The sequence below is a fragment of the Cherax quadricarinatus genome, chromosome 2 (genome assembly GCF_038502225.1).
Source record: "Cherax quadricarinatus isolate ZL_2023a chromosome 2, ASM3850222v1, whole genome shotgun sequence".
Classification (NCBI taxonomy): Eukaryota; Metazoa; Arthropoda; class Malacostraca; order Decapoda; family Parastacidae; genus Cherax; species Cherax quadricarinatus.
In genome coordinates, this window is record NC_091293.1 from 82,210,846 (window position 1) to 82,235,780 (window position 24,935).

The 24,935-nt window shown below is 39.8% G+C and overlaps 1 protein-coding gene across 4 annotated transcripts in view; it reads right to left on the reverse strand.

Annotated features, from left to right (window-relative positions):
• Positions 1 to 24,935, reverse strand: part of CaMKI (Calcium/calmodulin-dependent protein kinase I) — a 919,698-nt gene that overhangs the window by 118,347 nt on the left and 776,416 nt on the right. For all 4 annotated transcript variants that reach the window (XM_053793074.2, XM_053793012.2, XM_053793155.2 and 1 more), the window contains exon 7: positions 15,528 to 15,654. In XM_053793074.2, the coding sequence (XP_053649049.2) occupies positions 15,528 to 15,654 (127 nt within the window). The remainder of the gene's footprint in view (positions 1 to 15,527; positions 15,655 to 24,935) is intronic.

The window sequence follows — 24,935 nt, forward strand, 5'->3', positions numbered from 1 at the left end:
CATGCATATATATATATATACATACATCTAGGTTTTTCTCCTTTTTCTAAATAGCTCTTGTTCTTTTTTTATTTCTTCTATTGTCCATGGGGAAGTGGAAAAGAATCTTTCCTCCGTAAGCCATGCGTGTCGTATGAGGCGACTAAAATGCCGGGAGCAATGGGCTAGTAACCCCTTCTCCTGTATACAATTACTAAAAAAGAGAAGAAGAAAAACTTTATAAAACTGGGTTGCTTAAATGTGCGTGGATGTAGTGCGGATGACAAGAAACAGATGATTGCTGATGTTATGAATGAAAAGAAGTTGGATGTCCTGGCCCTAAGCGAAACAAAGCTGAAGGGGGTAGGAGAGTTTCAGTGGGGGGAAATAAATGGGATTAAATCTGGAGTATCTGAGAGAGTTAGAGCAAAGGAAGGGGTAGCAGTAATGTTAAATGATCAGTTATGGAAGGAGAAAAGAGAATATGAATGTGTAAATTCAAGAATTATGTGGATTAAAGTAAAGGTTGGATGCGAGAAGTGGGTCATAATAAGCGTGTATGCACCTGGAGAAGAGAGGAATGCAGAGGAGAGAGAGAGATTTTGGGAGATGTTAAGTGAATGTATAGGAGCATTTGAACCAAGTGAGAGAGTAATTGTGGTAGGGGACTTGAATGCTAAAGTAGGAGAAACTTTTAGAGAGGGTGTGGGAGGTAAGTTTGGGGTGCCAGGTGTAAATGATAATGGGAGCCCTTTGATTGAACTTTGTATAGAAAGGGGTTTAGTTATAGGTAATACATATTTTAAGAAAAAGAGGATAAATAAGTATACACGATATGATGTAGGGCGAAATGACAGTAGTTTGTTGGATTATGTATTGGTAGATAAAAGACTGTTGAGTAGACTTCAGGATGTACATGTTTATAGAGGGGCCACAGATATATCAGATCACTTTCTAGTTGTAGCTACACTGAGAGTAAAAGGTAGATGGGATACAAGGAGAATAGAAGCATCAGGGAAGAGAGAGGTGAAGGTTTATAAACTAAAAGAGGAGGCAGTTAGGGTAAGATATAAACAGCTATTGGAGGATAGATGGGCTAATGAGAGCATAGGCAATGGGGTCGAAGAGGTATGGGGTAGGTTTAAAAATGTAGTGTTAGAGTGTTCAGCAGAAGTTTGTGGTTACAGGAAAGTGGGTGCAGGAGGGAAGAGGAGCGATTGGTGGAATGATGATGTAAAGAGAGTAGTAAGGGAGAAAAAGTTAGCATATGAGAAGTTTTTACAAAGTAGAAGTGATGCAAGGAGGGAAGAGTATATGGAGAAAAAGAGAGAAGTTAAGAGAGTGGTGAAGCAATGTAAAAAGAGAGCAAATGAGAGAGTGGGTGAGATGTTATCAACAAATTTTGTTGAAAATAAGAAAAAGTTTTGGAGTGAGATTAACAAGTTAAGAAAGCCTAGAGAACAAATGGATTTGTCAGTTAAAAATAGGAGAGGAGAGTTATTAAATGGAGAGTTAGAGGTATTGGGAAGATGGAGGGAATATTTTGAGGAATTGTTAAATGTTGATGAAGATAGGGAAGCTGTGATTTCGTGTATAGGGCAAGGAGGAATAACATCTTGTAGGAGTGAGGAAGAGCCAGTTGTGAGTGTGGGGGAAGTTCGTGAGGCAGTAGGTAAAATGAAAGGGGGTAAGGCAGCCGGGATTGATGGGATAAAGATAGAAATGTTAAAAGCAGGTGGGGATATAGTTTTGGAGTGGTTGGTGCAATTATTTAATAAATGTATGGAAGAGGGTAAGGTACCTAGGGATTGGCAGAGAGCATGCATAGTTCCTTTGTATAAAGGCAAAGGGGATAAAAGAGAGTGCAAAAATTATAGGGGGATAAGTCTGTTGAGTGTACCTGGTAAAGTGTATGGTAGAGTTATAATTGAAAGAATTAAGAGTAAGACGGAGAATAGGATAGCAGATGAACAAGGAGGCTTTAGGAAAGGTAGGGGGTGTGTGGACCAGGTGTTTACAGTGAAACATATAAGTGAACAGTATTTAGATAAGGCTAAAGAGGTCTTTGTGGCATTTATGGATTTGGAAAAGGCGTATGACAGGGTGGATAGGGGGGCAATGTGGCAGATGTTGCAAGTGTATGGTGTAGGAGGTAGGTTACTGAAAGCAGTGAAGAGTTTTTACGAGGATAGTGAGGCTCAAGTTAGAGTATGTAGGAAAGAGGGAAATTTTTTCCCAGTAAAAGTAGGCCTTAGACAAGGATGTGTGATGTCACCGTGGTTGTTTAATATATTTATAGATGGGGTTGTAAGAGAAGTAAATGCGAGGGTCTTGGCAAGAGGCGTGGAGTTAAAAGATAAAGAATCACACACAAAGTGGGAGTTGTCACAGCTGCTCTTTGCTGATGACACTGTGCTCTTGGGAGATTCTGAAGAGAAGTTGCAGAGATTGGTGGATGAATTTGGTAGGGTGTGCAAAAGAAGAAAATTAAAGGTGAATACAGGAAAGAGTAAGGTTATGAGGATAACAAAAAGATTAGGTGATGAAAGATTGAATATCAGATTGGAGGGAGAGAGTATGGAGGAGGTGAACGTATTCAGATATTTGGGAGTGGACGTGTCAGCGGATGGGTCTATGAAAGATGAGGTGAATCATAGAATTGATGAGGGAAAAAGAGTGAGTGGTGCACTTAGGAGTCTGTGGAGACAAAGAACTTTGTCCTTGGAGGCAAAGAGGGGAATGTATGAGAGTATAGTTTTACCAACGCTCTTATATGGGTGTGAAGCGTGGGTGATGAATGTTGCAGCGAGGAGAAGGCTGGAGGCAGTGGAGATGTCATGTCTGAGGGCAATGTGTGGTGTGAATATAATGCAGAGAATTCGTAGTTTGGAAGTTAGGAGGAGGTGCGGGATTACCAAAACTGTTGTCCAGAGGGCTGAGGAAGGGTTGTTGAGGTGGTTCGGACATGTAGAGAGAATGGAGCGAAACAGAATGACTTCAAGAGTGTATCAGTCTGTAGTGGAAGGAAGGCGGGGTAGGGGTCGGCCTAGGAAGGGTTGGAGGGAGGGGGTAAAGGAGGTTTTGTGTGCGAGGGGCTTGGACTTCCAGCAGGCATGCATGAGCGTGTTTGATAGGAGTGAATGGAGACAAATGGTTTTTAATACTTGACGTGCTGTTGGAGTGTGAGCAAAGTAACATTTATGAAGGGATTCAGGGAAACCGGCAGGCCGGACTTGAGTCCTGGAGATGGGAAGTACAGTGCCTGCACTCTGAAGGAGGGGTGTTAATGTTGCAGTTTAAAAACTGTAGTGTAAAGCACCCTTCTGGCAAGACAGTGATGGAGTGAATGATGGTGAAAGTTTTTCTTTTTCGGGCCACCCTGCCTTGGTGGGAATCGGCCCAGTGTGATAATAAAAAAAAAAATAATATATATATATATATATATATATATATATATATATATATATATATATATATATATATATATATATATATATATATATATATATATATATATATATATATATATATTTTATATATATATATATATTGTTAAAATCTCTAATAAGGCTGATGCATGCAGGGGATGAGATGAAAAGCTGTAAGCCTTCTCCCTGAAAGCTGGCTGCCTTGGATTAACATCTAGTGCAAGCTGGGTGCCAAAATATTTATCCAGTGTGGTGAGAATGGTAAAGCACTGTGTACCTTGTTCCAAGGTTCGTAGGTTCGAGTCTCCTTCGGCCAGAGATCAGTGTTTGTGTATATTTCGCCTGCTCTTGCGAATTTCTTGCATTGTTTAAATCTCTAGTAAGGCTGATGCATGCAGGGGATGAGATGAAAAGCTGTAAGCCTTCTCCCTGAAAGCTGGCTGTCCTGGATTAACATCTAGCGCAAGCTGGGCGCCAAGGTATTGGTCCAGTGTGGTGAGAATGGTAAAGCACTGCATACCTTGTTCCAAGGTTCGTAGGTTCGAGTCTCCTTTGGCCAGAGATCAGCGTTTATATATATATATATATATATATATATATATATATATATATATATATATATATATATATATATATATATGTCCTGGCCCTAAGCGAAACAAAGCTGAAGGGGGTAGGGGAGTTTCGGTGGGGGGAAATAAATGGGATTAAATCTGGAGTATCTGAGAGAGTTAGAGCAAAGGAAGGGGTAGCAGTAATGTTGAATGATCAGTTATGGAAGGAGAAAAGAGAATATGAATGTGTAAATGCAAGAATTATGTGGATTAAAGTAAAGGTTGGATGCGAGAAGTGGGTCATAATAAGTGTGTATGCACCTGGAGAAGAGAGGAATGCAGAGGAGAGAGAGAGAATGTATAGGAGCCTTTGAACCAAGTGAGAGAGTAATTGTGGTAGGGGACCTGAATGCTAAAGTAGGAGAAACTTTTAGAGAGGGTGTGGTAGGTAAGTTTGGGGTGCCAGGTGTAAATGATAATGGGAGCCCTTTGATTGAACTTTGTATAGAAAGGGGTTTAGTTATAGGTAATACATATTTTAAGAAAAAGAGGATAAGGATAAGCTAATGAGAGCATATGGGGTCAGGTAGATATGATGTAGGGCGAAATGACAGTAGTTTGTTGGATTATGTATTGGTAGATAAAAGACTGTTGAGTAGACTTCAGGATGTACATGTTTATAGAGGGGCCACAGATATATCAGATCACTTTCTAGTTGTAGCTACACTGAGAGTAAAAGGTAGATGGGATACAAGGAGAATAGAAGCATCAGGGAAGAGAGAGGTGAAGGTTTATAAACTAAAAGAGGAGGCAGTTAGGGAAAGATATAAACAGCTACTGGAGGATAGATGGGCTAATGAGAGCATAGGCAATGGGGTCGAAGAGGTATGGGGTAGGTTTAAAAATGTAGTGTTAGAGTGTTCGGCAGAAGTTTGTGGTTACAGGAAAGTGGGTGCGGGAGGGAAGAGGAGCGATTGGTGGAATGATGATGTAAAGAGAGTAGTAAGGGAGAAAAAGTTAGCATATGAGAAGTTTTTACAAAGTAGAAGTGATGCAAGGAGGGAAGAGTATATGGAGAAAAAGAGAGAGGTTAAGAGAGTGGTGAAGCAATGTAAAAAGAGAGCAAATGAGAGAGTGGGTGAGATGTTATCAACAAATTTTGTTGAAAATAAGAAAAAGTTTTGGAGTGAGATTAACAAGTTCAGGAAGCCTAGAGAACAAATGGATTTGTCAGTTAAAAATAGGAGAGGAGAGTTATTAAATGGAGAATTAGAGGTATTGGGAAGATGGAGGCAATATTTTGAGGAATTCTTAAATGTTGATGAAGATAGGGAAGCTGTGATTTCGTGTATAGGGCAAGGAGGAATAACATCTTGTAGGAGTGAGGAAGAGCCAGTTGTGAGTGTGGGGGAAGTTCGTGAGGCAGTAGGTAAAATGAAAGGGGGTAAGGCAGCCGGGATTGATGGGATAAAGATAGAAATGTTAAAAGCAGGTGGGGATATAGTTTTGGAGTGGTTGGTGCAATTATTTAATTAATGTATGGAAGAGGGTAAGGTACCTAGGGATTGGCAGAGAGCATGCATAGTTCCTTTGTATAAAGGCAAAGGGGACAAAAGAGAGTGCAAAAATTATAGGGGGATAAGTCTGTTGAGTATACCTGGTAAAGTGTATGGTAGAGTTATTATTGAAAGAATTAAAAGTAAGACTGAGAATAGGATAGCAGATGAACAAGGAGGCTTTAGGAAAGGTAGGGGGTGTGTGGACCAGGTGTTTACAGTGAAACATATAAGTGAACAGTATTTAGATAAGGCTAAAGAGGTCTTTGTGGCATTTATGGATTTGGAAAAGGCATATGACAGGGTGGATAGGGGGGCAATGTGGCAGATGTTGCAGGTGTATTGTGTAGGAGGTAGGTTACTGAAAGCAGTGAAGAGTTTTTACGAGGATAGTGAGGCTCAAGTTAGAGTACATAGGAAAGAGGGAAATTATTTCCCAGTAAAAGTAGGCCTTAGACAAGGATGTGTGATGTCACCGTGGTTGTTTAATATATTTATAGATGGGGTTGTAAGAGAAGTAAATGCGAGGGTCTTGACAAGAGGCGTGGAGTTAAAAGATAAAGAATCACACATAAAGTGGGAGTTGTCACAGTTGCTCTTTGCTGATGACACTTTGCTCTTGGGAGATTCTGAAGAGAAGTTACAGAGATTGGTGGATGAATTTGGTAGGGTGTGCAAAAGAAGAAAATTAAAAGTGAATACAGGAAAGAGTAAGGTTATGAGGATAAAAAGATTAGGTGATGAAAGATTGGATATGAGATTGGAGGGAGAGAGTATGGAGGAGGTGAATGTATTCAGATATTTGGGAGTGGACGTGTCAGCGTATGGGTCTATGAAAGATGAGGTGAATCATAGAACTGATGACGGGAAAAGGGTGAGTGGTGCACTTAGGAGTCTGTGGAGACAAAGAACTTTGTCCTTGGAGGCAAAGAGGGGAATGTATGAGAGTATAGTTTTACCAACGCTCTTATATGGGTGTGAAGCATGGGTGATGAATGTTGCAGCGAGGAGAAGGCTGGAGGCAGTGGAGATGTCATGTCTGAGGGCAATGTGTGGTGTGAATATAATGCAGAGAATTTGTAGTTTGGAAGTTAGGAGGAGGTGCGGGATTACCAAAACTGTTGTCCAGAGGGCTGAGGAAGGGTTGTTGAGGTGGTTCGGACATGTAGAGAGAATGGAGTGAAACAGAATGACTTCAAGAGTGTATCAATCTGTAGTAGAAGGAAGGCGGGGTAGGGGTCGGCCTAGGAAAGGTTGGAGGGAGGGGTAAAGGAGGTTTTGTGTGCGAGGGGCTTGGACTTCCAGCAGGCGTGTGTGAGCGTGTTTGATAGGAGTGAATGGAGATGAATGGTTTTTAATACTTGACGTGCTGTTGGAGTGTGAGCAAAGTAACATTTATGAAGGGGTTCAGGGAAACCGGCAGGCCGGACTTGAGTCCTGGAGATGGGAAGTACAGTTCCTGCACTCTGAAGGAGGGGTGTTAATGTTGCAGTTTAAAAACTGTAGTGTAAAGCACCCTTCTGGCAAGACAGTGATGGAGTGAATGATGGTGAAAGTTTTTCTTTTTCGGGCCACCCTGCCTTGGTGGGAATCGGCCAGTGTGATAATAAAAATAAATAATAAAAATATATATATATATATATATAAATATATATAATATATATATATATATATATATATATATATATATATATATATATATATATATATACATGTCGTGCCAAATATGTAAAACTGGTCAATTAGCAAAAACTCATTTAAAATTAAGTCCATTCTAAAATTTTCTCTTATACGTTTAAAGAAATATTTTTTTCATTAATGTTGATGTAAAAATTTATAATTTTGCGCCAAAAGGAACTTAGAAAACTTACCTAACCTTATTATAACAAGTGCAATTTATTTTAGCCTAACCCAACTAAATATATTTTTTATTTGTTTACAGTAATTTAATACTAAACAAACACAGTGAAATATATTTTTTTCGTTAGGTTCAGAATGATTTTGGCGAAATTATTGCATACACAAATTTTCACTTGTCCTATATGGCAAGATGAGCGTTGCTATTTAAGCCAAGATCACAAGTTCTGCCTATTCGGCACGACATATATATGTATATATACAGTATATATATATACGTATATATATATATATTATAATCGTTATATATATATATATATATATATATATATATATATATATATATATATATATATATATATATATATATATATATATATATGTACAGTGGACCCCCGGTTAACAATATTTTTTCACTCCAGAAGTATGTTCAGGTGCCAGTACTGACTGAATTTGTTCCCATAAGGAATATTGTGAAGTAGATTAGTCCATTTCAGTCCCCCAAACATACACGTACAAACGCACTTACATAAATACAGTTACATAATTGGTCGCATTCGGAGGTGATCGTTATGCGGGGGTCCACTGTATATGAAAAACTTTCACCATATATATATATATACAGTTTTTATATATATATATATCCAGGACTCAAGTCTGGCCTGCCGGTTTCCCTATATAAATGTTATATATAGTATTATATTCACTCCTATCAAACACGCTCACGCATGCCTGCTGGAAGTCCAAGCCCCTCGCACACAAAACCTGTATATGTATATATATATATATATATACAGTGGACCCTCGACTAACGATTTTATTTCATTTCAGACGTCTGTTTGGGTGCCGTTACCGACTGAATTTGTTCCCATAGGGAATATTGTGAAATGGATTAGTCCGTTTCAGACCCCCAAAAATTCACGTACAAAAGCACTTACAAAATTACACTTACATAACTTGTCGAGTTGGGAGCTGATTGTTAGTCGAGGGTCCACTGCATATATATTTTTTGTTTTTTGTTTTTTTTCAACAAGTCAGCCATCTCCCACTGAGGCAGGGTGACCCAAAAAGAAAGAAAATTCCCAAAAAGAAAATACTTTCATTATCATTCAACACTTTCACCTCACTCACACATAATCACTGTTTTTGCAGAGGTGCCCAGAATACAACAGTTTAGAAGTATATACATTTAAAAATACACAATATATCCCTCCAAACTGCCAATATCTCAAAACCCTCCTTTAGAGTGCAGGCATTGTACTTCCCATTTCCAGGTCTCAAGTCCGGTTATATAAAATAACCGGTTTCCCTGAATCCCTTTACTAAATATTACTCTGCTCACACTCCAACAGCTCGTCAGGTCCCAAATACCATTTGTCTCCATTCACTCCTATCTAACGCGCTCATGCACACTTGCTGGAAATCCAAACCCCTCACCCACAACACCTCCTTTACCCCCTCCATCCAACCTTTTCGAGGATGACCCCTACCCTGCCTTCCTTCCCCTACCTGGAGTTTACCTGGAGAGAGTTCCGGGGGTCAACGCCCCCACGGCCCGGTCTGTGACCAGGCCTCCTGGTGGATCAGAGCCTGATCAACCAGGCTGTTACTGCTGGCTGCACGCAAACCAACGTACGAGCCACAGCCCGGCTGATCAGGAACCGACTTTAGGTGCTTGTCCAGTGCCAGCTTGAAGACTGCCAGGGGTCTGTTGGTAATCCCCCTTATGTATGCTGGGAGGCAGTTGAACAGTCTCGGGCCCCTGACACTTATTGTATGGTCTCTTAACGTGCTAGTGACACCCCTGCTTTTCATTGGGGGGATGTTGCATCGTCTGCCAAGTCTTTTGCTTTTGTAGTGAGTGATTTTCGCGTGCAAGTTCGGTACTAGTCCTTCTAGGATTTTCTAGGTGTATATAATCATGTATCTCTCCCGCCTGCGTTCCAGGGAATACAGGTTCAGGAACCTCAAGCGCTCCCAGTAATTGAGGTGTTTTATCTCCGTTATGCACGCCGTGAAGGTTCTCTGTACAGATTTATACGCTCTCCAAAATGACCAAACCACCTCAACAAACCTTCTTCAGCCCTCTGACTAATACTTTTATTAACTCCACACCTTCTCCTAATTTTCTGCATAATATTTACACCACACATTGCCCTTAGACAGGACATCTCCACTGCCTCCAACCACCTCCTCACTGCAGCATTTACAACCCAAGCTTCACACCCATATAAGAGTGTTGGTACTACTATACTTTCATACATAGATAACATTTTTTGCCTCCACATATACCTCAATGCACCACTCACTTTTTTTCCTTCATCAATTCTATGATTAACCTCATCCTTCATAAATCCATCCGCTGACACGTCAACTCCCAAATATCTGAAAACATTCACTTCTTCCATACTCCTCCCCAATTTGATATCCAATTTCTCTTTATCTAAATCATTTGATACTCTCATCACCTTACTCTTTTCTATGTTCACTTTCAACTTTCTTCCTTTACACAGTAGCAGGTTGGTAAACAGCAACCACCCAGGGAGGTATTACTATCCTGCCAAGTGAGTGTAAAATGAAAGCCTGTAATTGTTTTACATGATGGTAGGATTGCTGGTGTCTTTTAACTATTTAACTACGTATTTAACTTCATTACCTAACAGAATACTCCATTCTACTGATTACACAGCAACACATTAAATGACCATATGACCTGTCTTTGTAACACTCATTTGTACTAAATTGTTATCTGTTTTTGCAATAATTTTTGTACCACTGAATATATCATTGCTTAGTTAATCTTAAGTTAATTTTAAGCCTGCCCATAAATAAATAAATAAATACTGATTGTACAGCAATGCAAGCAACCATACGACCTGTTTTTGTAATACTCATTTGTGCTTAATTGTTATCTGTTTACAATAATGTTTTACCACTGAATACTTCATTGCTTAGTTAATCTTAAGTTAATTTTAAGCCTGCCCGTAATGCTATGCATTCAAGTGGCTTTGGCATGCTGCATTTAACTGTGTTCTTTTGTACTTCTCTGTATCATGTTCAAATTAATAAATAAATAAATAAATAAACATGCAAGATTTCAGGTACGTCTTGCTACTTCTACTTACACTTAGGTCACACTACACATACATTTACAAGCATATATGTACACACCCTTCTGGGTTTTCTTCTATTTTCTTTCTAGTTCTTGTTCTTGTTTATTTCCTCTTATCTCCATGGGGAAGTGGAACAGAATTCTTCCTCCGTAAGCCATGCGTGTTGTAAGAGGTGACTAAAATGCTGGGAACAAGGGGCTAGTAACCCCTTCTCCTGTATAAATTACTAAATTTAAAAAGAGAAACTTTCGTTTTTCTTTTTGGGCCACCCTGCCTTGGTGGGATATAGCTGGTTTGTTGAAAGAAAGATATATATACACCTACCATCCGACTTATGACCGAGTTCGGTTCCGAGAAACCGGTCGTAAGTCGAAATGGTCGTAAGTCGAACTTTACTACTGAATATCAACAAAACATTTTTGTAATGACTTTATTTTATTGTTTTATTTTGGTATTTCATGTTTTACTTTACTTTTTATGTTGTTAGTACTGTATTTTATATTGTAAGGTTTAGGATAAACACTGTGTACAACACAAATAGTTGTTTATTTCCCAGAAATTTGGCATAAAAACATGGTCGTAAGTCGAGTGGTCGTAAGTCGAGTAGGTCTTAAGTCGGATGGTACGTATATATATATATATTTATTTTTATTATCACACCGGCCGATTCCCACCAAGGCAGGGTGGCCCGAAAAAGAAAAACTTTCACCATCATTCACTCCATCACTGTCTTGCCAGAAGGGTGCTTTACACTACAGTTTTTAAACTGCAACATTAACACCCCTCCTTCAGAGTGCAGGCACTGTACTTCCCATCTCCAGGACTCAAGTCCGGCCTGCCGGTTTCCCTGAATCCCTTCATAAATGTTACTTTGCTCACACTCCAACACTCCATATATATATATATATATATATATATATTTTTTTTTTTTTTTTTTTTTTTTTCAACAAACCGGCCGTATCCCACCAAGGCAGGGTGGCCCAAAAAGAAAAACGAAAGTTTCTCTTTTTAAATTTAGTAATTTATACGGGAGAAGGGGTTACTAGCCCCTTGCTCCTGGCATTTTAGTCGCCTCTTACAACACGCATGGCTTACGGAGGAAGAATTCTGTTCCACTTCCCCATGGACCCCCGCATAGCGAACTTAATCCGTGCAAGAGGGCTGGTCGTTATGCGAAATGTTCGTTATGCGAATTAATTTTCCCCATAAGAAATAATGGAAATAAAATTAATCCGTGCAAGACACCCAAAAGTATGAAAAAAAATTTTTTTTACCACAAAAAAATGTTAATTTTAGTACACACAAACTGAAAAAGGCATGCACAATTACATGACACTTACTTTTATTGAAGATCTGGTGATGATTGATGGGATGGGAGGAGGGGAGAGAGAGTGTTAGTGTTTAGAAGGGGAATCCCCTTCCATTAGGACTTGAGGTAGCAAGTCCTTTTCTGGGGTTACTTCCCTTCTTCTTTTAATGCCACTAGGACCAGCTTCAGAGTCACTGGACCTCTTTCGCACAACATATCTGTCCATAGTGGCCTGTACCTCTCGTTCCTTTATGATTTGTCTAAAGTGGTTCACAACAGTGTCATTGTAACAGTCACCAGCACGGCTTGCAATAGCTGTGTGAGGGTGATTTTCATCAAAAAAGGTTTGCACTTCAAGCCATTTTGCACACATTTCCTTAATCTTTGAAGTAGGCAATTCCTTCAATTTCTCTCTCCCCTCCTTTGAACCAGTTTCCTCAGGTCTGGCCTCTTGCTCTTGAAGTTGATCTATCAGCTCATCAGTGGTTAGTTCTTCATTGTCCTCCTCCACCAACTCTTCCACATCCTCCCCACTAACCTCCAACCCCAAGGACTTCCCCAATTCCACAATTGATTCCTCAACTGGTATACTACTCCTCTCAGGGTTAGCCTCAAACCCTTCAAAATCCCTTTTGTCTACACATTCTGGCCACAGTTTCTTCCAAGCAGAGTTCAAGGTTCTCTTAGTCACTCCCTCCCAAGCCTTACCTATAAGGTTTACACAACTTAGGATATTAAAGTGATCCTTCCAAAACTCTTTTAGAGTCAATCCAGTGTCTGTGGTCACTTCAAAGCACTTTTGAAACAGAGCTTTTGTGTACAGTTTCTTGAAGTTGGAAATGACCTGCTGGTCCATGGGCTGCAGGAGAGGAGTGGTATTAGGAGGCAAAAACTTCACCTTAATGAAGCTCATGTCCCCATAAAGTCGCTCTGCCACGTCTGTAGGATGACCAGGGGCATTGTCTAACACCAGGAGGCACTTAAGGTCTAATTTCTTTTCAGTTAGGTAATCTTTCACATTGGGGGCAAATGCATGGTGTAACCAGTTATAGAAAAATTCCCTAGTGACCCATGCCTTACTGTTTGCCCTCCACAGCACACACAAATTATCCTTGAGGACATTCTTTTGCCTGAACGCTCTGGGAGTTTCAGAGTGATACACTAATAAAGGCTTAACTTTGCAATCACCACTAGCATTGGCACACATCAACAAAGTAAGCCTGTCTTTCATAGGCTTATGTCCTGGGAGTGCCTTTTCCTCCTGAGTAATGTAGGTCCTGCTTGGCATTTTCTTCCAGAACAGGCCTGTTTCATCACAATTAAACACTTGTTCAGGTTCCAGTCCTTCAGTTTCTATGTACTCCTTGAATTCATGCACATATTTTTCAGCCGCTTTGTGGTCCGAACTGGCAGCCTCACCATGCCGTATCACACTATGGATGCCACTACGCTTCTTAAATCTCTCAAACCAACCTTTGCTGGCCTTAAATTCACTCACATCATCACTAGTTGCAGGCATTTTTTTAATTAAATCGTCATGCAACTTCCTAGCCTTTTCACATATGATCGCTTGAGAGACGCTATCTCCTGCTAGCTGTTTTTCATTTATCCACACCAATAAGAGTCTCTCAACATCTTCCATCACTTGCGATCTTTGTTTCGAAAACACAGTTAAACCTTTGGCAACAACAGCTTCCTTGATTGCCGTTTTCTTGCCCACAATAGAAGCGATGGTTGATTTTGGTTTCTTGTACAACCTGACCAGGTCGGTGATACGTACTCCACTTTCATACTTATCAATGATCTCTTTCTTCATTTCAATGGGTATTCTTACCCTTTGAGGTGTAGGGTTGGCACTAGAAGCTTTCTTGGGGCCCATGGTCACTTATTTTCCACAAACAGCACCGAAAACACTGTAATAATACGAAATATTCCGAGTGTATGCTTGAATGTTACCGCGGAGGCTGGCTGGTAAACAATGGGACGGGCGGCACATGTGAGGCTGGCTGAGGGCGCACATTGGACGCGTCTCGGACGAAGGTCGCTGAGCGGGTTTTTGTCCACTATGCGGGGCAAAATTTTAGCGAACAAAGCGTTCGCTATGCGGATTGTTCGCTATGCAAGGCGTTCGCTATGCGGGGGTCCACTGTATATATATTATTGTGATATTAATTAAAACATAATACTAAGGATTAATTATTATTATTCTTAACTAATCTAAAATACTAACAGAATTCTTTGCTTCATATCAGTGCAAATAGTTGGAAGGGACTGATTGTCCACTCTCCTGAAAGGCGAAGTAATAGGGAGGATATAATGATGTGTACTAATGTTAGCATGACGCATGTACATGTACTAGTAGAGGGTGTGTAAGGAAAGTACTGAAAATGACTAGGCGAGACTGAACTCGCAGCAAAGCATAGTAGTTAGGTAGACTTAGATTTAGAGTGGATACAGGAAATCATTAGTATGGCTAAAGAGCTGCACCTGAGTGGTAAACTGCCAAATATTACTGAAGCGAATACTTTCAGTAGCTTTGCTAGTACATATACTCGAGTGTGAACGACTAAGTGGTCGAAGAGGTTAAAAAAACGACCAAGTTTTCTCACAGTCAATGGTAAGTATACTGTAAGTATATATATATAGCCAGGAGGTGACAAGTTGTGAAGTGCGACACTGACAATATCAGGTCAAGAGAGTTGTATGTGTTCTGAGGAGCATGCGAGTCAGGGGAATCGGCGAACTGCAAACTTTCCCTGGTCCTGGGTAATGTTGTCTGTGGCATAAATAATTGCCGATTCAAGGCATTTTCTTCTGTTCCTGTATTTCTCTGGGACAACTATGCTCTTCCTGGGCTGATTCATGTTTTGTTGTGAAATTGTTACAATGTAACACCATCAGTGTTACATTCCACTCTCCCATGGAGGGCAAGAAATGTCTGTCAAATAAGTGGGTACATGTTGCACATGTTTATCATCTTGTTTGTATTATACAGCTTTGATGTAATCATCCTTGTTAGACAAAGTTTTGATCTAATCATCCTTGTTAGACAAAGCTTTGATCTAATCATACTTGTCAGCCAAAGCTTTGATCTAATCATTGGAGAATATCTTTGACCAGTGTGTTTATATCACACAGCTTTCATAACGGGGAGAACCTTTTACAACCTTGCTGGTCCACCACTACTGCTACTGCTTCATCGCACAACAAACTTTACCACTAACAAGCCTCTCCTAACCTTTATGTGACCACTATTATTAGCAGATCATTGCTCCATTGCTTTTATCTCTGGTGTTGCCTTGCCAAGTCATCTTCCTTAGATCTCTGTATTTTACTGATAAAGCCTCTGCAGAGCAAAATGTTTCTCCAATAAAGATTCCCAGGTATGACACACAAGCTTTATTTATTAAATTGTAGGTATTATGTACCTTTTATCTGCTGTGCTTATACGAATTTAAAGGAAATGTTTTGAGTTCCAGAAGATTTATCCAAAGTTTTTATGAGTTTTATGAGAATTTTTTGGTGATTCTGAGAGTTAGTTAAAATATTTGAAGCACGTTAGGTTACATGATATTTAAATTCCAGCTTTATGACAACATAATGAATCTTGAAATTGTGATTAAAAAAATCTTAGTAGACAAATCTAAAAAAAACTCACACTAGTTTATTTTTGAGTATTTTGAGAATTGATATCATTTGGTTAATTACAGGATATCTAAAGAGTGTCTTACCATGGATGACCGAGAGACTGCTTACATGTATACCTTTTCTCAACATCAACACACATCAACTGACGAATAAAATCCTTCGCAGAATCACTAATTTCGTCCCAATACGGAGAATCAAACTCAAATTCACCTGCAAGAACATTATAACTACGTTAAATCAGAATATTTGAATATTTCCAAAATAATCTGTATTAACTCTAAACTCAAACTTCTATCTGTAGTTCCCAATGAATATAACAACAATAAACCAAAATTTCTAAAACTTAAAACATAAACACAAAAACTGGAAATAATATTCTAGTCCCCAGTATTAGTTTCTGTCCCACTAAGGTTTAAACTTTTTTGGGCGTGATATGTTGATTTAATTTATAAGATATTTCATGCACTCTTCATGCTGAATCAATAACAACAACCTGGTTAATCAGGGAGAGGGGAAGGGTTTAATTAAAGGGACAGCCTAAATATAATTTAAATTAAGTTTACTGAAACACAGAATAAATATATGAAAGCTCTTGTGTTTATTACTGTACTATGAGAAATCAGTCTATACCATATTCTCTGTTTCCCAAGAACATCAAGAAGTCACCTGCCTCACTGAAAATGAAGATTTGATCGATATCACTAACCCAGAGGGCTGATAACCCAGATAACCCAGTAAAGCCAGGATGTCATCGACTGTCTTAGTTTCCCTGGAATCCTTTAATCCTTTCTCCAAGGATGCGACCCACACCAGTGACCTAAGACCAGGTACCTACTTACTGCTAAGTGAACAGGGCAGCAGGTGTAATAATAATAATATATTTATTTCTACATGTATATGTACATGATATACAGGCATACCTGACATCAATGACATACAGTGGAACCTCTACTTACGAGTTTAATCCGTTCCATGACCTTGCTCGCAACTGGATTTGCTCATACGCAGAGTCAATTTTCCTCATTTAAATTAATTGAAATTTCAATGTACTGTTTGCAAAGACATAAAATAAATAAATAAATAAATAAATAAATAAATAAATAAATGGAATTAATTCGTTCCAGTGGAATTCCAGGCACGAGAAAATACTTTAATAATTTCCCTAATATCAACTCGACAGCTTATTTATCTATCACAATTCATGTAATATGACATAATAAACAATATTAATAACATAGAAACATGATATATACACTAGAATGAATGAAATACATGTCATTAGGTATGTGGCTAGTGGTGGTTACAGCAGCCATTGTTGTTGGGGTTTACAGGGCCACCACAGTGGCCATTCCTGCTCCTGACTACATGTGTAGAGAACCTAGGATAACCCAAAATAGTCAGATAGAGTGACTTATAAGTGCTACACTCTTAATGCTTCACTTAATTGCTACACTCTTAATGCTACACTTAATTGCTACACTCTTAATGCTACACTTAATTGCTACACTCTTAATGCTACACTTAACTGCTACACCCCTAATGCTACACTTAATTGCTACACTCTTGATGCTACACTTTGCCACTGCTGCTTCATGTTGTCTGCCACTGCTGCTTCATGTTGTCTGCCACTGCTACCTCATGATGTCTGCCATTGCTGCTTCATGTTGCCTGCCACTGCTACCTCATGATGTCTGCCACTGTTGCTTCATGTTGTCTGCCACTGCTGTTTCACATTGTCTGCCACTGCTACCTCATGATATCTACCACTGATGTCGCCAAAGAATTGAACATTACTGCTATTTTGAGCTCAATTTCAAGGTACTTTTCACTGTGAAACCAATTAAAACCATATTTATTTTTGTAGTATGTCTTCCATTCTATCACATGAGACTAAATAAAACGAGAATACAACCATAAAAACCATACGAAAATATACCGCTAAGGGGAGGCTAATGCCTGAGAAGTGTACTCCATTATTTATGGTCTGATTTCTTTCATTTTTGGTGTACGTTAAGGAGCATCTTTTCATCATACATTGCCCAAGTTTCAATAAGATAGTCCAACAAACAACTGAGATCCAATTCCCTAGATCAAGAGCAAGAGCCCCCTCACCAGTGTCAATTAACCTCCCTTGAGGCCCGCTTGCATCTGGAAATTTTGCTCGCATCTGGAAGCAAAAAATCGACTGAGCAGCTGCTCGTATCTGGAAAAACTCGCACATGGACGCACTCTTAAGTAGAGGTTCATTGTACTACTATATAGAAAGCCGATTATTATGCAGAGCATTTCCCGCAAATTAAGTCAGTTTTGTCCCAGGATGCGACTCGCACCAGTCCACTAACACCCAGGTACCCATTTTATATTGATGGGTGAACATGGACAACAGTTGTCTTAGGGAAACACATCCTAATGTTTTCCAGCCATACTAGGGATTTGATCTTCGGACCTCAGTGTGTGAGCTGAGTGCGCTAGTGATCGAGCTACGGGACATGCCCAATGCTTCTGCTTACCCAAGGGTGAAACCTCAGTTCGTCAGTGAGCCAGAGGCTGATCACTCTGGAGAACTATATTACTATAGTGACTAACTAAATAGAAGAAAGTAACACTATAGTGCAGTACTAAAACACTTGATCGTGGATCTGGTGTTTCTAATCTCCAGATGAAGTACGCTGTTTAATGCTCTATAATACAATAGAGGAATTAAATGACAAATTTCTTCATATGATTCCTACATTGAGAGCACCGATTGAAGAGATTCTCAGGTTTACTCTATAAGAAAGTGTTTGAACAATGGTATACATACAATATGCCATGGTCCTTTATACTCGAACCTCGAAATATTTTTCTAGTAATGATATGGCCAGTGAAGGCGTGTCTATTTGTGGGTCTATGGAAATGAGTCAAACTAATATTTTTTTTTTTGGGTGGGGGTGGGGGGGTTAAATCTACATAATGAAGTATTTGTGTGCTCACAACATCCATGTGTCCTAGCAACCATTGCACAAACTTATACTCAAAATTTAATGTGTGTGGCATGCAAAGAGTACGTAATCTTTATTCGGCGCATGTACACACCCTCATTGAAAGGCTATCTCCCCAACCAGCGAACCAGATACTAAGGGTTGATGATGGAGCCCTGTTGTTCAATTAGTACCCAGGTTCCAGCCAATGAGAAGATGGTTTTGGAAATTGCAGAGGTGTTGTGGGTACCACACACCTGTCTGCCCTTGTCATTCCCATTCTAGAGCTGGTTGAAGCACGGTCTGCTCTCTAGTGGCTTCTATTCTGCCTTGCTTACCGTGGAGTGCACTAATACCTATGTTGTACATAGTGTATATAGTGTACATACTTCTGTTCTAAATCCGGTGGCCTGGTGGCTAAAGCTCCCGCTTCACACACGGAGGGCCCGGGTTCGATTCCCGGCGGGTGGAAACATTTCAACACGTTTCCTGACACCTGTTGTCCTGTTCACCTAGCAGCAAATAGGTACCTGGGTGTTAGTCGACTGGTGTGGGTCGCATCCTGGGGGACAAGATTAAGGACCCCAATGGAAATAAGTTAGACAGTCCTCGATGACGCACTGACTTTCTTGGGTTATCCTGGGTGGCTAACCCTCCGGGGTTAAAAATCCGAACGAAATCTTATCTTATCTTATCTTATCTTAATACAAGTCAAGAGTTTTTCTTCTGTGTTTATTTTGCTCCCCTTACACCCAGGATAACAGGCCTTGAGACTCCTGGGTTGTAATATGGGTAGCCTGTCTGGGAGCTGGAGCTGGACTTAGAGCACGGGTTGAGCCTAGGGTGACGCTGGAAGCAAGAACATTTTGTAGCTTGCTGTCTGGCATTACATTAGCTTTGCCAACACTTCACAAACTTTGTGTGTCAATTGCTGTTACAAAAAATGCGATTTCTAATAATGATAGAGATCTCCAGTGAATACTAGAAAGGACTGCCCTTCTAGCATCCAGCCTGTTACTGGGTTTTTGCAACAAGTAGTCAGTATCCTGGTCCAATTATCCATTAGAATTCAGTAAGTTTCAATAGTGCTTCAGGATTACAACTGGCAGGCTACTAACTAAAGAAATTAAAATTTAATAAATTTATTAATAATAATAACAAAAAAGTCTAGGTGTATAAGATCAAAGTAAATTAAAGTAATCAATTGAATATACTATAGGATACAAGCTCCTACACTTCTCTCATGTACAGTAGTATTGTGCTGAAGGCACATATCACATCATTATGGCTTTTAAGTACCGACTGGTACATTGTTAGCATTTAATAACATAATACAAATATATACAAGTAAGTTTGTGTGTATGTCTGTAAGTGCTCTAAGTAGTTAGCTATGTCTCAAGACTTGACTAGACTTAACCAGTGACTGACTAAAAGTCCTCACATAAACTAACTTCTTGACCAACTTGGCAATCAGAAAAACTTTCTTGAACACTAAAACGACTGATAAACCGAACAGCAATATAACAAGCAACAGTGACACAGAATCAGGAATAAGGAGCTAACATAACAACACTAAGTAGGGACCATCTGCAGATCCTCCACAAAAGGCACAAAACTCCCATACTACTGAATCTAAGTTCAGCATTAGAAAATCCCTGACTGTGACAGTACACAGATACCAGTACAATTTAGGTCAGAAGCTACAGCTCAGGACCTGAGTATCTCAGAGTGTCTATGCGACACACAACCTCAGTACAACGTTGAAAATCACTAAGTCTAGGGAATGTTCTGTGAAAAGAGTTGCACAGAACCAACAACAAGAAAGCGACAGAGACGATCTTCCAAGGGCCCACAAGGGAGAGGAGTAGAGGGACCTCTTGCTAGAAGCACGTCCAACAGACAATAGACCGAGCAGGCCAGACAGACTACTCCAGGTGAGGTGTGATCACCCCCCCCCCCCCGATCACGTGACTCTCCATGGACTGCTGCTGCCTAGCAACACACAAGCCGGCAGCGTAACGAGCGGAGAGAAAACACAGTAGTTAGACAATGCTGTCAGCTACTTAACACTCGAACTATGAGCACTGAATAATATATAAATGTTACATCCTACCAAATAATATTTATTTATTTATTTATTTATTTAATGTCTTTGCAAACAGTACATTGAGACTGTGTCTATACAATAGTGGGTTGCAATGCAAAGAGAGCCTCTATTATGCCTAGGCATTATGGGCTAACTTAACATTATTGGCTTACATTCTACTTAATACTAAGGAGTAGTATATCATAGTTGTACAGTAAGAAAGTAATTATTTCATAGTTGTACAGTAGAATATTAATTATAAATTAATCAAAATTAGTAAAATACAAAGATATATTTGTATTCTAAAATGCTTTTGTGAAAAACAATGATTCAATTATATTCCTGTCAACAATGGATAAAAGGTTCAATGTGATTGTTTCAGTTATGATGTGGGAGTACATAGGTGAGTAAATGTGTACTGAGTATTTAGCATTTAGTCTAGGGTGATTAAGTGGCTTTTGAGAAGAGTCTTAAATTGATTTTCAGACTGGGTTACTTTAATATGTCCTTTCTAAATCTAAACTTATCTAATTTAAATCCATTACTGCGGGTTCTCTCTTGGAGAGATATCCTCAAGACCTTGTTAATATCCCCTTTATTAATACCTATCTTCCACTTATACACTTCGATCAGGTCTCCCCTCATTCTTCGTCTAACAAGTGAATGTAACTTAAGAGTCTTCAATCTTTCTTCATAAGGAAGATTTCTAATGCTATGTATTAATTTAGTCATCCTACGCTGAATGTTTTCTAACGAATTTATGTCCATTCTGTAATATGGAGACCAGAATTGAGCTGCATAATCTAGGTGAGGCCTTACTAATGATGTATAAAGCTGCAGTATGACCTCTGGACTTCTGTTGCTTACACTTCTTGATATAAATCCCAGTAATCTATTTGCCTTATTACGTACGCTTAGGCATTGCTGTCTTGGTTTAAGGTTGCTGCTTACCATAACCCCCAAGTCCTTTTCGCAATCTGTATGGCTAAGTTCTACATTATTATCTTCTGGTAATGAATTCCATATTTTGGGGCCCTTTATGTGCATAGAGTTTTTACACAGTGTGATATTGACACGAGGTATATCAAAAAGAGATCTGTGTCTTGTGTTGTGGTCATGTGTCCTGTTTAGGTTAGTGAGGAAAAGTTTGAGTGGGGGGGTTTATATTTGCGTGTATTGTGCTGTGTATGTAGTAAGCACATGAATAAGTATGGATGTTCTTAATGGTAAGCAGATTCAGACTTTTGAAAATTGGTGGAGTATGCTGGCAGGAGTGGGAAATTGTTATCATTCTTACTGCTGCCTTTTGCTGGGTTATTAGGGGTTTTAGGTGATTGGATGTTGTTGATCCCCATGCACAAATTCCATATGTAAGATAAGGGTATATGAGTGAATGGTACAGTGCCAGGAGAGCTGACTGTGGAACGTAGTACCTTATCTTTGATAGTATGCCTACAGTCTTGGAGATTTTCTTGGTGATTTGTTGTATGTGTGTCCGGAACTTAAGGCTACTGTCAAGGTGGATACCTAGGAATTTTCCCTCTGTGAGTCTTGTGACTGATGATCCATTTAGCGTAATGTTAATTGGATCATTTGCAGCTTTGTTTCCAAACTGAATGAAATAGGTTTTATCAGTGTTCAGGGTAAGTTTGTTAGTCTAATAATAATAATAATAATAATAATAATAATAATAATAATAATAATAATAATAATAATAATAATAATATAAAGCAATATATTTACGATTTAGCTATTATCGCAAATATAAGCAATATAAAATTATATGAACAGATAATATACATTATATACATTGTGACCCATTCAGGGGTCGCAATAATTGCCTTGCTATGGTCAGCCTTGCTATTGTATGATCGCTCAACAGCTCTTTACTAGCTTGTTCAGTGTGCTCGCTTTGCTATTGTCAATCTTGTTGCATGAAAATTTTGCAGTCAGCTTTGCTATTGTGTATCTGCCTTGCAAGCATATGTGCGTATTCTGCAGTCGCACTGTGCATAGCTAAGCGTGTTCTGAAAATAACATGTTACGTTGGGGTACGGGTATTCTGCAATCGTACTGTGCATAGCAAATAACTTATACTTTGGGGTATGCCGCCTAGATGAGTCAGACGTCTGGTGTCGGCAGATACTATATTTAACTTGCCTAAATTGTCCCTACAGCATTGTTGGCAAATTGCTCATTCCATTGCCATTGATTGCAAACGCACTCTCACAGCTGCGCGACTACGTACACTTATAACCGACAAACTTCGGGAAGAGGAGATGGCACATCAGACTTCTTCCTTTACGGGAGCCAGGAATAAAACTCCAATGTTCTTGCAGGAGGAAAATGATACATCAACGGAGCAAAATTGTCAGTCTCGTGCAACAGGGTTGTCTGAAAGCGAATCAGCTGTGTTGGCACTTGAGTTGGCGAAAATCAGTCTTGAGCAGACTAGGGAACAGAGGGCATTTGCCAAGGAAGAGTTTGGTAGGGAAAAAGAAAGAAGGCAGTTTTCGCAAGTTGTAAATGACTTTAGTTTACAGAAAGCAGTACAGCTTGTTCCCCGCTTCAATGAGGCAGAACCAGAACAATTTTTCAAAAGTTTCGAAAATCAGGCTCGAGCCTTGAGGTGGCCGGAACAGCATTGGGCATTGTTGGTTCACACAGCATTGTTTGGTAAGGCACAGGAATTTACGTCAATGTTAAATGACACTAATTTTTCTGATTATAAAGTGGTGAAGACCACAGTTTTGGGAGCATATACATGCATCCCAGCTAAGTATAGAAAGTCCTTTAAATTAGGCAGACGACAGCTTGGTCAATCCCTGGTTGATTTTGTGTGACAGCAGACCAAAGCTTTTACCAGCTGGTGTAAAGCAAGTGGTGTTGCTACCTTCGATAATCTCGTGCAGCTTATTCTGGTTGACAACCTGCTGGAGTCTGTGGGACCAGAAGTTAGAGCCTTTCTGCAGGATCGTGACTTAACCACTGCATTGGAGGCAGCCAGGTTGGCTGATACCTTTGAAACTAACCGCTCCTTGTCCGAGCAGTCCCATCTCTTTTCAACAGCCTGGCATGAGCAGAGATCGTCAACCTTGGAGGATGAAGTGCCAGCCGGAGAATGTCTACGTCAGCCAACTAAGTCCCCTGGTGAGCCATGCTACTCAACTTATGGTCCACCTGGTGAGAGACAAACCACTCAACATGGTGCAACTCGACAACAGTATCCAGAGAGACACCAGCCAGAGCGACACCAGTTGCAAAGTCAGCAGAGAGTTAAGGGCAAGCCTGTCGTCTGCTTCCTCTGTAATAAAGTAGGTCACATCCTTCCCAACTGCCCCCAAAAACCCCAACCCTTGGGAAAAATCTATAGTGTCCCTAGTAACATGTCCCTGAAAGAAGTAGAGAAAGGGATGGCCCCTTATTACTGTCAGAGTCATATTTCCCTTCAGGAAGACTCAAAAACAACTGAAGTCAGAAACTTTAGAGATACTGGAGCATATTGCTCACTTATAAGAGAGGGAGTACTTTCCCTTTCCGAGAACACCTCATTGCAATCCTTTGTTTTGCTGAAAGCATTCGGAGTGATATTTTCTGTCCCCTTGCATAGAATTTATGTACAGTGCAAATATTTCACTGGATACTTGACTGTGGGTGTATCCGAGGGATTCCCCATGAAAGATGCCATATTACTGGGTAATAACATTACCACTGCTAGTGTATGTCCTGAACCCAATGATCAATTCTTCTCTGGTGTTGGCCATAACTCAGGCAACATCCCAAGGGTTGTCTGGCGAGAATGCTGACCTATCCTTGGACGACTCTGATCTCGGAATAGCCAATTTGCTTTATGAGGAAAACTGGCCAGGGCCTCATAAATTAAGTGAACAGACCCAGATCAAGCCTTCCTATTCCAGGATTGCAGGATTGCCAGATATCTCTGTTTCCATGCCCAAGGGACTGTCCTTCCGGGAGGAACAATGAAAGGACCCTTCTTTGAATTTCGTTTTTCAGGCAGCCATGGGTAAATCCTTTTCAGATCATCCGGTCAAGTATAAACTTAAAAACGACTATTTGATCTGCACTGAGACTGGTAAGGAGATAGAGGGCCAGCAACTGTCAGACAAGTTAGTGGTTCCAACAAAGTTTAGACCTCAAATATTGAATATAGTTCATAATACATCATTAGGAGGTCACCTAGGAATTACTAAAACATTATATAGAATCACAAAAGAATTTTATTGGCCAAAATTAAGGCAGGATGTGAAGAATTATATCCGGTGTTGCCGAGAATGTCAGCAAGTAGGGAAACCTGGACGTTCCATTAAACCTGCACCTCTCCAGCCTATACCTGCTGATGGAGAACCTTTTGCAGAATTAATTACAGATTGTGTAGGTCCACTACCTAAGCCAAAGTCTGGAAATCAGTACTTATTTACCATTAT